Source organism: Musca autumnalis, unplaced genomic scaffold, assembly GCF_047663935.1.
Source record: "Musca autumnalis isolate F117 unplaced genomic scaffold, ASM4766393v1 scaffold_3, whole genome shotgun sequence".
Classification (NCBI taxonomy): domain Eukaryota; kingdom Metazoa; phylum Arthropoda; class Insecta; order Diptera; family Muscidae; genus Musca; species Musca autumnalis.
Window position 1 is genome coordinate 202,373,952 of NW_027411866.1, and position 15,295 is coordinate 202,389,246.

The following is a 15,295-nucleotide window of genomic DNA, read 5'->3' on the forward strand; positions in this document are numbered from 1 at the left end:
TTTCTGACCCCTGAATATTATCCCACCGTCACCAAAATCTATAGTCTGTTTCTCTCTCACCCAATTACAGTGATCCGATCAAAATTGCGACCCATATATAAAGGTGGGTCTACGACCATTATGTCGATGTGTTACAAACTGATGAACCAAAACTAACTTATATTCCTCACATAGTGGTGTAGGATATAAACATTAAAAAATGAAAGTCGAACCTTGTTCTAAATTTCTCAGCAAATAACAGGACGGATTTGTATTCAAGAAAGCACAAAATGTTACCCGTCAAAAAATATTCTAAAACAGATATATTCCGTTAAAAACTTACAATATTTTGGCCAATAAAAACGATTCTAAAGCAATGAGCAATGGGACGGTTTAAAGAGGTTTTATAGTTTTAAGATATGAGATGTATGTATGTATTAGGGTTATGACTTTTTGACTTTTTTAAATTCCTGTTACGGGAATAAATGAACTTTTGCCTATTAATGACCAAAGTATTTTTAAGCATTAAAAAGGTCATGCACAAATCACTTTGGAAAAATTATTTTTGAAAAAAATACTATGAAAAGAAAAAAAAAATAGTTCCTGTTGGACGAATGAATGACCTTTGGCTATTATTGACTATAATAACATTTACTCTATTTAAATATGGAAAAATGTCCCGCACAAATCACTTTTAATTGATATGATATATGAAACAAATTATATATGATATAAAATGATATATGTATAAGATTGTCGAAAAAGCTTACATAGAAAAAATTTGCGCTGAATATTGTGAGATTACCGAACGATGTGAGGCGGCCGATAGGGAACGTTGTGATGGCGGCGACCCGTCATTGCAATACCACCCTCTGAGGTGGGTAAATCCAACGATGTTGAACCCTTAATTGTAATGTTGTCCTGCAGGACAGCACTGGGATGTGTTAAAAGCATTGTGGGTACACTTAGAACCGTCGAATTAACACGACGATGGGTGGGTGCAATGGGCGGGGGTGGTGGTGCTGCTGAGGCAATTGATGAACGATGTCCCACATAATGTTGGGATGTCCGGGCAAGGTGTGAGGCAGGTGAATTGGTATTGTCTAGATCAATTTCTGTAGTTGTTGTGGCCAAAGAACCTGAGATATTGTCATCAATGTTGTTGGTTATGTGACCTAAGTTATTTGGGCCGCCAGCATTACTACTAGGTATGTGTGGTGTGTGAATTTGCGGTTGTTGTTGAGGGACCTTGTGGGAACTTAAGTGTGCTTCTTATATGACCAACCTTCGTTGGATTTGGATCGCTTTCAAAGACCTAAATGGTCGATTCCTGTTTTGTTTCGGGCTTCTTAAGCATAGATCCAAGATTCGTCTGGGAACGTCTTTTTTACCGATTGTCCAATTTTGCTGGATCTAACGAGAAATATCCATTTTTGCGGTCAGGTGTTTATGCAATATCAAATGTTAGTTGGTGGATGCAATGCCCAAGGATGCCTCTATCTCATGGCACAACGGCCGATTTTGGGCGACCCTCACGATCTTCACTTTTTGGTGAGTGGTGGCCACAATTGAATTCATTAAACCAGTTTTTCATAGTCTTATAGGATGGTCCTTTATCGACATACAAAGATTTAATTTGATCGGGGCACTCTTGCCGTGATTATCCACGTCGAAAGTTGTGAAAAATCATCGGACGGAAATGTTCGCAAGTAAATTCCATTTTCTTGTAAAGTCATTTTTTCATGTCACTCTAAACAACACAGTGTTATTATATGCAACGGAAGTATGGACAATTAAAACGGCTGATATAAGAAGGCTGGAGGCTTTTGAGATATAGATTAATAGGAGAGTACTTTCTTGGACAGCCCATATGACAAATGCCGAAGTACTGAGAAGGATGCACTGCGAAAGAGAACTTATCTCAGTTATAAAAAGACAAAAAACAGCATACCTGGGGCATAATATGCGAAACCTAACATATAAATTGCTGCAGAATATAATTCGCATAAAGGTAGAAGGAAGACCTGTTAGAGGAAGAAAGGAGACAACATGGATCGATAACATTATAGAATGGGCATCCGAGATACTACAACCCTATTGTCGAAGATAGAGAGGCGTTTGCAGATATACAAAGCAATCTATAAGCATATATTGCATACATATTTATTTACCAAAAAAAATCTATTTATATTGTATTGGTCGCTAACATTCGGAAAACAAATTAGCAAATAAAGAAGAAGAAGAGAAGCAACATAACATAAGTTCGTATGACAAACTGTCCATAGTACGTATAGACTAAAAACTGCCAAAATGTCCAAAACAATTCAAATGTCTGCTGTTTAGTATCCAATTCAAAAGCAGCGATATTTTTCAAAATATTTTTTAAGGGAAACTGCATGAAAATGTGCCTAATTTGATATAATTTTCAAAGTAAATTACCAATGAATATTCTATATGGATTATTGTTAATAAAACAGAATCATAAATTGTAGCCATTAGAGAAGAAAATGTGATATTGTCGGGCCTGAGAATCCACCCATATTTGTTCTGGGGTTAAGAGACCACACATGTTACATATTGATTATGCCATGGTATTTTTACTGTCACCTTTAAATAATGTTGGTTCGATTGGGAAATCAGCCAAAGTTCTTCAAAATGTCTGAAATATCAGCTTTAAATGCAAAATAGCATAGACTTTTAGACATCTATATATATCTATATATACCTATATATCTCTATATACCAAATTCTCCGGTCACGGTATTTGAAATTGAAGTCTTCCGAAACGGCTGGACCGAGTTTGATGAAATTTTGTGATTAGGTTCGTTTGGTGTAAGAATAGGTTTTTAGATATTTTTTTATAACGGAAGTATGTAGTGGTCATGGGCAACCTCCCCCACAACGCTTTTGACCAAAACGCGAAATTTCAGAGATAATTAGACGTATTGGAATACACGACATTGGTGATTGTGGTCTATATCATTAGTTGGTGTTTTGGCAGTAAAAATCCGCGATCGCTTCCGATTTTTTAAAATTTATAATTTCACATCTTTGTGTTTATTTCAGCTTGAGTCCATATTTTGTTGTAATTCAATTGTTTGAATAACAACAAAATATTTTAAAGTGGATATGAAATTGATTATTTGCGGGCGAAGGGTAGGGAATACTATAGTTTCAGTTGTCACCAAACAACAAACAAAATGTTACAATTGTTTGTTTTTTTTTAAACACCAAAAATAATAATAAAAACACACACACAATTGGCAATTTAAAACAAAAAAAGGTTGTCTTTATTGGCACTTTAGAGAGGAATTTGCGTATAATCAACTTCAATACCATGAAGATTCGCTTATACGAAAACCCATTTAAAGTGACATTGATTTGATTAAATAAATAAAAAGCAATTTTAAACGAAAACAAAAAAGAAAAAGACATTTTAGAGGGGATTTTAATTCTTCCGTTGAAGATAATTTTCAACACAATTCTCTTTGATGGTTTGTGGGGGGGTGTTTGTGCGTTTCCCTCTTAACCTTAATCTTTTTGTGTGTCATTTAATTTTTCAATCCTGCTCCGCCATTAGCTGTTTTATGATTTTATTCTTTGACCTCGAAACATACAAAAATATAACCAAAAGCTAAATACAAATTTCAATAGGCTATATTTGTATGCAATTTGAAATATTATGAGTGATTTCGTTTTATTAATCTTTTGTTTTGGGGATATTAATCAAAAACCAAAACATATTCGGCTTATGAAGTTCAAGAATTGTTTTGTGTCGACTTTAAAATGCTCGTAAACTGCCAACAAAATAGGTTTCCATGTTCCTTTAGTTAACTGTTTGTTATTCTATGTTTAATTTACTGCTAACGACGACGATTGGGGCAATGTTTTGACCACAAAACCGTTTAGTTTGCCAGCAAAGGTCAAAGACATTCAAATAACCGAAAAAATAAAACCATTTGAACAAACGATTGAACAAATGTTTTGTTTGTCAAATCTCCCTTCCCTTCCTCAAACGATTTGAACAGTTTTTTAAATGGTTTCGAAAATTTATGTTTTCTGGGTGTCACCCCAGTCAACAAATTTGAAATTATTGTCGTTTCTGTTGTTGCTGTTTGCTTTGAAATAAATAATCAAATAGTAATTATTATCGTTTATTTTAGTTTTGGGTCTTTGGCACGTTGCCATAATTATGGGGTTTTGGTCTTTCGACTACAAAATAATACCGTTGCAGTTTTAATATTTTTTTTTTTTCTTCTTTTCGTTGATAATGATGATGTCTGAATAACAGTTATATTCTTTCTATGCTATTTAATTTAGTTTGTTTTAAATGTCATCGATAACAAATTATTTCAACATTTACCATGGACAATTAATTTAAATTTTCTAATAAGATTCCAAATTCACATAACAATTCTACTGTTAATTAACACATGTTTCCTCGAATTTTCCTCAAAATTAAATGATCTGAACTTTTTTCAAACACAAATGTCTAAAATTAATTGCGATTTTTTTTTTGTTTAGAAATAATTATGCAATACTTACATAAGATCTGGTCTAAAATGATGGATCATTGCACAAAACGCTAAACCATCACGCCACGATGTGGTCATATTGTCTATTTGAACACCAGGATAACCTTCTGTCATGCGACGGCACCATAATTCCAAAGCTTTTGTTCCACGACGTTCAGCCATTGTTGTTCTGTAGTTTTGTTTCTATGTGAGTGTGTTTCAAAGTTTTTCTCCTATTTTACTGAATGCTGCTGGTACGTATTGCTGGCTGGCTACGCGTTGTCAGCGTTTTAAATTATAAAAATGATGATAGTAGACACGCGATCAAATATATTTTATTGTTGTTTAGATAATTATGGGATTTCTTTGTTTCACAAATCGAGTCTTCTTCTTGAAAAACAGCACCAACAAAGTTTTGATTTTAGTTTTTGGGGGTTTAAACCTGAAAAAGTAATAAATATAGAATAGAATGATTAATATTGTGTCATATATAAATGTATTTTAATTAAAAAAAAAACATGTTTTAAATTTTTTGAAGCTTAGAATGTGATACTGAAATATATTAGAAATATACAAAAACATGAAATGATGATTTAGTTTTAGGTGGCATTAAATGGCAGACATTTGGGTGTAACGAAAGTTGCTGAGATTTAATTTCAGTATAAATATTAGCATACATATTCATGTAATGTAACAACAGTGAATGTTATTATGTTAAAAGTGGCTGCTGGTGTATTAAGAGGCACTGTTAAAGTTTTAACAGGGAATGTTTTTTACATTGGACGTTAATGTATTACTCGTAACTGTTAATGTATTTATTAACAGAGGCTGTTAATGTGTTAACAGAGGCTTTTAATGTATTAACAGAGGCTTTTAATGTATTAACAGAAAATGTTAATGGAGTAACAGAGGCTGTAAATGTATTAACAGAGGCTGTTAATGTATTAGCAGTGGCTGTTAATGTATTAACAGTGGCTGTTTATGTATCAACAGTGGCTTTTAATGAATTAACAGTGGCTGTTAATGTATTAACAGTGGCTGTTAATGTATTAACAGTGGCTGTTAATGTATTAACAGGGGCTGTTAATGTATTAACAGAGGCTGTTAATGTATTTACTGAGGCTGTTAATGTATTAACAGGGACTGGTAATGTATTTACAGGCGCTGTTAATGGAGTAACAGTGGCTGTTAATGTATTAACAGTGGCTGCTAATTTATTAACAGTGGTAGTTTATTAATTAACAGAGGCTGTTAATGTATTAACAGAGAATGTTAATGGAGTAACAGAGGCTGTAAATGTATTAACTGAGGCTGCTAATGTATTAACCGAGACAGAGGTTGCTAATTTATTAAGAGGTGTTATTAATCTATGAACATAGGATGTTAATGCATTAACAGGGGCTGTTAATTTATGCTAATTTATTAACAGTGGTATTTAATTTATTAACAGAGGTTTTTATGTATTAACAGAGGCTGTTAATGTTAACATAGGTTAATGTATTACCATAGGCTGTGAATGTATTAACAGAGGCTGTTAATGTATTAGCAAAGGCTGTTTATGTATTAACAGACCCTGTTAATGCATTAACAGAGGCTGTTAATGTATTAACAGAGGCTGTTAATGTCTTAACAGAGGCTGTGTATGTATTAACAGAGATTGCTAATGCATTAACAGAGGCTGTTAATTGATTAAAAGAGGGTGTTAATGTATTAACAGAAATTGTTATTGAATTAACAGAGGCTATTAATGTAATAACAGAGACTGTTAATGTATTAACAGAGGTTGTTAATGTATTAACAGAGGCTGTTTAGGTGAGGGAGGGGAAATCCATAGGTATTTACAACGATAGCTCAGGATACCGTATGTTGAGCAGTGGAGGGAGAAAAGAATCAAAGAAATAAAAACACAAGCAGTATCAATTTAAATATAATAATATGCTGGAAGTTTATTTGTGACTCTTTTCATACAACAAAATAGATTACCTTTTGTAATCAGTGGTATTGGCGACAGAGGCCTTTTTGTAATAACGCGTAGACGTTATTCTTCGACAAATGACTAATGACAAGTGAACGCAGAGGTTCTGAGTGATCGCAGAGGATCCCATGTCATATACTACTACAATTACAATTATTCCAGTGAGAGCAAAGTGTAACAAGGCGAGCAAACCGACAACAACCGATGCCCAGCGGCGATCCGCACACTACGGTATCCGCAGAGGGAATTGTAGAGGAGATGCCAGTGCGCCAATCAGCATCCGTGATTGATCGAGCAGGGGAAGTTGTGGGACAAAGTATCTAACTTATACATTGCCGCCCACCTTGATACACGTAAGCGTGGATCAACAAATTAAAGCTAGGAATAATTACAATGAAGATTAATAATATTATATCAATATGTCAGTAAGAAGATTCATGAACGTAAATTCAGATTTCAAGTGAGCTATAGGTCAAACAAGCGATGTCAATAAACGAGTAATTAAGAAAGGATCGACTCCGATATTCGCTTGATTCAAGAATATGGAGACGAGTCACTGAACAATTCAATTTTAGTTTTCAAGACATAATAGTGCTGAATGTTTCTACAATTGACTATAGTGGTCGATTTTCAATAGTACTATCGATTGCGAGGTTATGTGCTAGAGACGGTAGGAACTGAACCCGTAAGGAGGTACCCGAAAATAGATTTTTGTGAAGCTACGAATTCAAAACTATCTTTGGCCGTTCCCAAAAGCAAATTATTATCTGAGGAGGAGTTTGGTGTTGACCGAAGACCGATCCAACAAACGAAGTTCTCGACTTTTGACATCAGTATAAGCCGGAGAGAAGGATGAACGCGGCAAAGAGGGACTAAATACTCGACTTTTGATCTTGGAAAAAGCCGGAGAGGTATTCGAGCGTGACAAAGAAGGGCTAAATACTTGGCTTTTGACCTTCGTAAAAGCCGGAGATGCGTGTGATCTCGACAATGAAGAAGTGAATGCTCGACTTTTGACGTTGGTAAAAGCCGGAGTGGGTTTCAACAAAGATGGCGCAGCAAGAACTTTACTATTGCGCAAGGTATTAGTGTCTGTATGATTGCTTTGGCGTTTGGAAGAAGAGCAAGTCGACACAGTACTCTTAGACTCTCGACTTTTGACATTTGTAAAAGCCGGAGAAGTGCATGGCATAGTAGAACTGCCTGGGAGGTGTCTGGGCTGCGACAGAACATAACTGGGATCTCGACTTTTGACATCAGTAAAAGACGGAGACAGTTTTGATGTGGCCGGAGCAATAACTCTTCTAACTTGTGGCCGATGGAGAAGGCTATGATGCCGTTGTTTACACCAGTTGCAACTATGTTTGCTCTGGCAAGATTTAACTGCATGACCACGAGATAAGCAATTAAGGCAGCACTTATACTTTTTAACAATCAAAAATTTGTCCTCAAATGAAAGTTTAGAAAATTGGGGGCAGAGGCGCAAAGCATGTCTCTGATTAGGACAAATTGGGCAAGTCCTTGTCAATAAATTGGTGGATCGAGGGGGTGATACATCGTCAGATTTATGTACCGACAACAATTTATTGGAGGATTTAGGAACAGCATTCGATAACAACGAGTTATTGGTGCGACAAGATGTAGAAATATGCTTAGTTGACGAATTTGTGACTTGATGTCCATACATGTTCTGGATACACAACAGTGTTTGTATCCTCTCTGTGAGGAAGGCATCTAAGTCTTTCCAAGAAGGCAAAGACGATTTGTTTTTGATGCTTTGCTCCCACAGAGCCAAAGTCAATTTAGGCAAACGCTGCAAACAAATATACACAATTAGTGGATCCCAATGATCCGTGATGACGTCATAGACGGTCATTGCAGCTAGACAACTAATGATACCGCGCTGAAGAATTTTCAAACCTGAAACTGTTTCTTTTTCTAGAGCTGGGAGAGCAAACAATTGTTTTATGTGACTATCCACCAGGATGCGTTTGTTATCATAGGCAACCGACAAAGCTTTCCACGCTAAAGGGAAACTACAATTGGTGAGTGGAAATCTCGAAACGATTTCGCGTGCCTCACCGGTGGTTTTCCGTACTAAGTAGTACAGACGTTCAATATTCGAGAGCTGCGAATTATTGACGAATATAGTGGTGAATAAATCCCTAAAAGATGGCCAAGATATAAAATCGCCAGCAAAAATATCAATGTCGATTGGTGGCAATGGTAAGCTGTGGGAATCGACAGGTGATGTGGAGTTAGCAACAGGGTCACTAGAGCAAGTTGGAATGGGGGAAAAAGTTTCAGGTGGAGCAGGTACAGAGGGAGAAGCAGACTGCACAGGAACCGACGGGACGGATTCGTCCAACGATATATTGGGTGGAGTTGCTACTTCAGCAAGATTCAACGAGTGTTTGGGAGGTGGTGAGATTTCTAAAGATTTACTCGAAAGCAAACCTGGAGATTGTGTTTCTTTTGAAACGTTCAACAATTCATCTTGTGGAGGTGGTGATATTGGAGGAGCTATAGCAGGTGAAGGAGTTTCTGTGCCTGAAGATTTAAGGCGTTTAAGATGCCTGTCAATTGTAGACAAACACCGGAGATAAGCAATGTAGGATGTACCATATTTTTCCTCAACGACATCAATAACACCAGCCTGTGCAGTCTCGGATGTCGTGAGGTAGTTTTTGCACTCGTCATAAGCGCACTTGACTTTGTGCCACAATTTTTGAAATTCTGAACTGCGAATTTCGAGATTATAGACATTATATGTGGACTCATTAATCCGTTCTAAGGATGCTACAAATTTCAAAAATATGTCTGAAGCTCTAACAAAACGAGTGAGTGGGGTGACTGACATTTTGAAGTTTTAATGCACAAAAATCACCGAAAATCTACAATTTAATTTGCAACAAACTACGAGAAATGTTGAAAAGAGGAGATTCAGTTGAAGCACAAATTGCTATAGCTCAAAGGAAATAAGAAATTTCCACAAAAACCTCCAGAATTTTACAAATGCAAAAGAATAATAGCAACGGGTGATAATATTTGAAATTATAGTAGGACAAAATACGAGAAAATTTGAAGAAACTTCCTCAGGGCGATCAAAAACTACTTTAATTTGGCCAAAAAATGCAAAAAAGTTTCAACTATACAAGAATGTATATGGTGCTACCAAGTGTAGGGTGTTTGATAAGGTGAGATAAGCCAATTGTAGGGTGTAGTTGTCCAAAATCCAGAGACAAATAAGTTATTAATATGAAAACTTTATTGTTTGCACCAGAAAATCAACGCAAATCAACTAATTGGTCTGAAATATATATTGTTAGGTTGACAAGTTGGTGCAAAGTATGCGAAAAGTAGGGTGTATTTGTCCAAAAATACCGAAACCCCTACGGAGACTCAAATAATTTTCCAAAATATTTAACAAATATTGCCAAAAATAATACTAAAATGTCGAAAAACGAGTCTTTTTCACATATATTTTCTACTAGGAATATGTGCAATAAATGCCGAATGTAGGGTGAATTTGTCCAAAAATTCCAAAAACCCTACTGCCAATTAATAAGATTTCAAAAAATTATCGAAAAATAATTTTCAAAATTAATTATTAAAAAAAACTATTTGTGCTATTTTATCCCACTGTGCTAACCACACAAGCGACGCTAGCAGAAAAATGGGTATGTGTAAGCAGCGAAGCTCCCACTCAAAGACCGACGCTACAAACGATCAAACAAGTGAGTGCTGCAGATCAACAGAACTTTGTAAGGGACGCTTAAAAAGGCGGGAATGTTGTTGGTAGAATTACAATGTAATTTCTCCAATTACAATAATTACCTGTTGGACAAAAGGGAGAATTGAAAAACGAATGTGGTTGGTGATGGACGATGTATACAACAACGAAATCAAATGCAGCGAGAATTTGGAAGGTGCGTTGTTATTGTAAATTTGGCTGTGCAAATTTTCAAAGGGTTTTATGTAAAGCGAGGGGGAATAACAACGCCAAATATTTTTTTGGGATGGAGAGGATCGTACCAACAACTAAAACCAAACGACAATATGTATATAAAGTGTAACAATGTATGTTATGTTGTTAGTGTAAATTTGCCAATGCAAATTCTCAACAGAAGGGCTTCGTTAGAAAAAACCCTGGGGAATAACAAGAACAATCGGTGCAATGAGAGTTATTATTTACCAAAGCGAGAGTTTAATAACCGATGCAAATCCGATTGGAAATTTTATGAGTTTTGTTTTTGTAAATATCACAGCGAATTCTCACTAAAGGTGTCGGCCTTTCAAATGAGATCAACAACTAAACGAGTTGTGTGATACTATGAAGAAAAACGAAGACGTTTTGTATGATCAACGCCACGTAGGGTGATCAGTACAACGATATAGAAATATCAAGTTGAGCAACAACTAAGATGTTTTCACTGTAGGAACGAAATAATTAACACAAGTAGTGGTGTTAATAGTCGACCACTATGAACTTTGTAATTTTTTAACAACAATAAAAGGCGATTGGAAGGAGTGTGTTGGTTGTTATGGTGAGAACTAATAGTTAGCAAATCTAACAAAAATAACAACAACACGAATAATGATTTGTATGATCAACGCGATTGGGGGTGATCAGTACAACAACGATTTCAACAAGTTTTGTGTGGACTGTATAATAGGCGAAATAAGGCAACGAATTTAATTCACTCGCGTAGGATAATTGAAATTCGACCAATGATTTATTTATTTACTGCTCAAACGAAAAATATTAACACTCGCGGTAGCTCACTTTTGATAGAAATCTGAGTTTACGTACCTGGTGTTAGTATGGTAATTTGTTGTTGTTTAGAGGAGATGCAATTTTCTTCAATATTTGTCCGTTCTAAGACAACAACAAATGCTTCAAATCTCGTTGTATCACAATACAAGAGGGAGGGAATAGGCAACTGGAGCAGCGACAACAAAAAGGCTGGCTTCTATCCGGCTCGATGCGACCAATGTTTAGGTGAGGGAGGGGAAATCCATAGGTATTTACAACGATAGCTCAGGATACCGTATGTTGAGCAGTGGAGGGAGAAAAGAATCAAAGAAATAAAAACACAAGCAGTATCAATTTAAATATAATAATATGCTGGAAGTTTATTTGTGACTCTTTTCATACAACAAAATAGATTACCTTTTGTAATCAGTGGTATTGGCGACAGAGGCCTTTTTGTAATAACGCGTAGACGTTATTCTTCGACAAATGACTAATGACAAGTGAACGCAGAGGTTCTGAGTGATCGCAGAGGATCCCATGTCATATACTACTACAATTACAATTATTCCAGTGAGAGCAAAGTGTAACAAGGCGAGCAAACCGACAACAACCGATGCCCAGCGGCGATCCGCACACTACGGTATCCGCAGAGGGAATTGTAGAGGAGATGCCAGTGCGCCAATCAGCATCCGTGATTGATCGAGCAGGGGAAGTTGTGGGACAAAGTATCTAACTTATACAGAGGCTATTAATGTATTAACAGAGGTTGTTAATGTATTCACAGAGGCTGTTAATGTATTAACAGAAGCTTTTAATGTATTAACAGGGACTGGTATAATATTTACAAACGCTGTTAATGTATTAACAGTGGCTGTTAATGTATTAACAGTGGTAGTTAATTTATTAACAGAGGCTGCTAATGTATTGACAGAGGCTGTTAATGTATTAACAGAGGCTGTTATTGTATTAACATAGGCTTTTAATGTATTCACAGACATTGTAAATGTATTAACAGAGGCTGTTAATGTATTAACAGAGACTGGTATTGTATTAGAACAGAGACTGCTAATTTATTAAGAGATGTTATTAATCTATGAACAGAGGCTGTTAATGTATTAACTGAGGCAGTTAATGTATTAACAGAGGCTGGTAATCTATTAACAGGGACTGGTAATGTATTAACAGGGACTGGTAATGTATTTACAAACGCTGTTAATGTATTAAGAGTGGCTGTTAATGTATTAACAGTGGTAATTAATTTATTAACAGAGGCTGCTAATGTATTTACAGAGGCTGTTAATGTATTAACAGGGACTGGTAATGCATTTACAGACACTGTTAATGTATTAACAGAGACTGTTAATGTAGTAACAGATGCTGCTAATTTATTAAGAGATGTTATTAATCTATGAACAGAGGATGTTAATGTATTAACAGTGGCGGGTAAGATATTACCAGAGACTGCTAATGCATTAACAGGGGCTATTAATGTATTAACAGAGGCTGCCAATGTTTTATCAGAGGCTGTTAATGTATTAACAGGGACTGGTAATGTATTTCCAGACGCTGTTAATGTATTAACAGTGGCTGCTAATTTATTAACAGTGCTAGGTAATTTATTAACAGAGGCTGTTAATGTATTAACAGAGTCTGTTAATGTATTAACATAGGCTGTTAATGTATTAACAGATGCTGTTAATGTATCAACAAAGGCTGTTAACATATTAACAGACGCGGTTAATGTATTAACAAAGGCTGTTAATGTATTAACAGAGACTGTTAATGTATTGACTGAGGCTGTTAATGTATTGACCGAGGCTGTTAATGTATTAACAGAGACTGTTAATGTAGTAACAGAGGCTGCTAATGTATTAATAGATGCTAATAATCTACGAACAGAGGCTGGTAATGTATTACCAGTGGCTGTTAATGTATTAACAGGGGCTGTTAATGTAATAACAGGGGCTGTTAATGTAATAACAGAGGCTGTTAATGTATTACCAGAGGCTGTTAATGTATTAACAGAGGCTGTTAATGTAATAACAGAGGCTGTTAATGAAATAACAGAGGATGTTAATGTATTAACAGTGGCTGTTAATGCATTAACAGGGGCTGTTAATGCATTAACAGGGGCTGTTAATGCATTAACAGGGGCTGTTAATGTATTAACAGAGGCTGTTTACGTATTAACAGACGCTGTTAATGTATTAACAAAGGCTGTTAATGTATTAACAGAGACTGTTAATGTATTAACAGAGACTATTAATGTAGTAACAGAGGCTGTTAATGTATTAACAGTGGCTGAATTTATGTTAATGCATTAACAGGGGCTGTTAATGTATTAACTGAGGCTGCGAATTTATTAACAGAGGCTGTTAATGTAGTAATAGAGGCTGTTAATGTATTAACAGAGACTATTAATGTAGTAACAGGAGGCTGTTAATGTATTAACAGCGGCTGTTGAAATAATGTAATAAAAGGTCGACGTTATAAACGGCACTGTTAACATATTTCCTTAACATTTGCCTTCGGTTTTACATGACGTCAAAGTCCATACTTTTCTTCGTAGCAGCAACTAACGATTTTTGCACGTTTTCAACAAAACTTCCTTTAACATATAATTATAGCCACGCTTTTACATTTTTTCACACCTCTCCCACTTACTTATTTTCTCCAAATGACCCGCATCAGATGCCAACAAATGTTGATATCAAAGAATGATTTATGATAAAAATCATAAATGATGAAAGTGATGATATAAATAAATAAATGACAATAAAAGTTAACAAAAAAATAGACGTGTATTTCCTTAAATGAGAAATTAAATAAAAGATTGAAGACTACACACACACACGCATCTCGAGAAGAAAGCCTTCCAACATAAGCTGCGTGAACTTTCTCCACAAATAAGTTCAACAAAAAGTCAACAAAACGTTTTCATTTCTCCAACACGACCAAAAGACAAAATACAAAAGGTAGGTAGGTAATTGAACAAAACTCTTGTAATTCAGCTGAACTAAACTTTGGGCACAAACACAATTTATTAGTGGTAATAGTTAGTAGATAGGATGGGGGTAAGGTAGGGCCGACGTCGTTTAGAAACCCATTAAAGTTAAACGTCATCAGATTTTAAGAAGTCTTCAAAACCCAAACATATGTCTGAAGAGTGGTAAATAGTAAATTCAAAAAGTGTAGTCTTTTTGTCGTCTCATTTCAATTGGAATGGATGAACGGATGACATCTATGTATATATGTGTGTGTGTATGCATTCATGTTGTCTACAATGTTGTTGTTTTGTAGTACATAACCAAGTCTAAGCACGTTTTATTTTTTTATGCAAATTTTAAAATTTATTTTTATATGTTGTGTTATTGTGGTTTAGCATTCATTTCAAACAAGCAAACCCCGTAAAGAGGTTTGTTTCGGTCAGTCAGTCACTCACTCACTCAGCCAGTCACTTACCCAGCATATTGACATTTTCTTAAGAAATATTAGCTCTTTTCTACTTCTTGTGGTTTTAAAATATGGAGACATACCGACTCGAATAGTTAGGGATTGATGAGAAGAAGTTTTCAACATAAACTTTAACACCAACTGAATACTTAATAAAACACAAGGTGGTTTGTGAATTGATGACCATTTTTTCGAAATAATAAAAAATAAATTAACATGTAATGACGGCATAGAACAAATAGGCATTGAAATAAGGGTTCGTCTGGTGACAAAACATGTTACATGACAGGGGATAGGTAATACGAAGAAACTTTAAATGCAACTGTTAAAGACAGTTTACAGAATGTGGCACAAAAACAAAACACTCCTATTATTTGGATATATAAGGTTTAAAGGTTTTAAAGTTAACATAAGGAAGATAACAGAAGTATATACATAGCTTATGAAACGAGACTGTACAATGTTAAAAGTCACACAAAAACTTAATATTTTATATTTTATATTTTATATTTTATATTTTATATTTTATATTTTATATTTTATATTTTATATTTTATATTTTATATTTTATATTTTATATTTTATATTTTATATTTTATATTTTATATTTTATATTTT

At 35.1% G+C, this 15,295-nt stretch overlaps 1 protein-coding gene across 6 annotated transcripts in view; it reads right to left on the reverse strand.

The window, feature by feature from the left end:
• The window catches only part of MICAL-like (protein), a 517,823-nt gene that overhangs the window by 166,699 nt on the left and 335,829 nt on the right, over nucleotides 1-15,295 (reverse strand). For all 6 annotated transcript variants that reach the window (XM_073976324.1, XM_073976325.1, XM_073976328.1 and 3 more), the window contains one exon: nucleotides 4,525-4,935. In XM_073976324.1, the coding sequence (XP_073832425.1) occupies nucleotides 4,525-4,676 (152 nt within the window). In that variant the 5' untranslated portion in view covers nucleotides 4,677-4,935. The remainder of the gene's footprint in view (nucleotides 1-4,524; nucleotides 4,936-15,295) is intronic.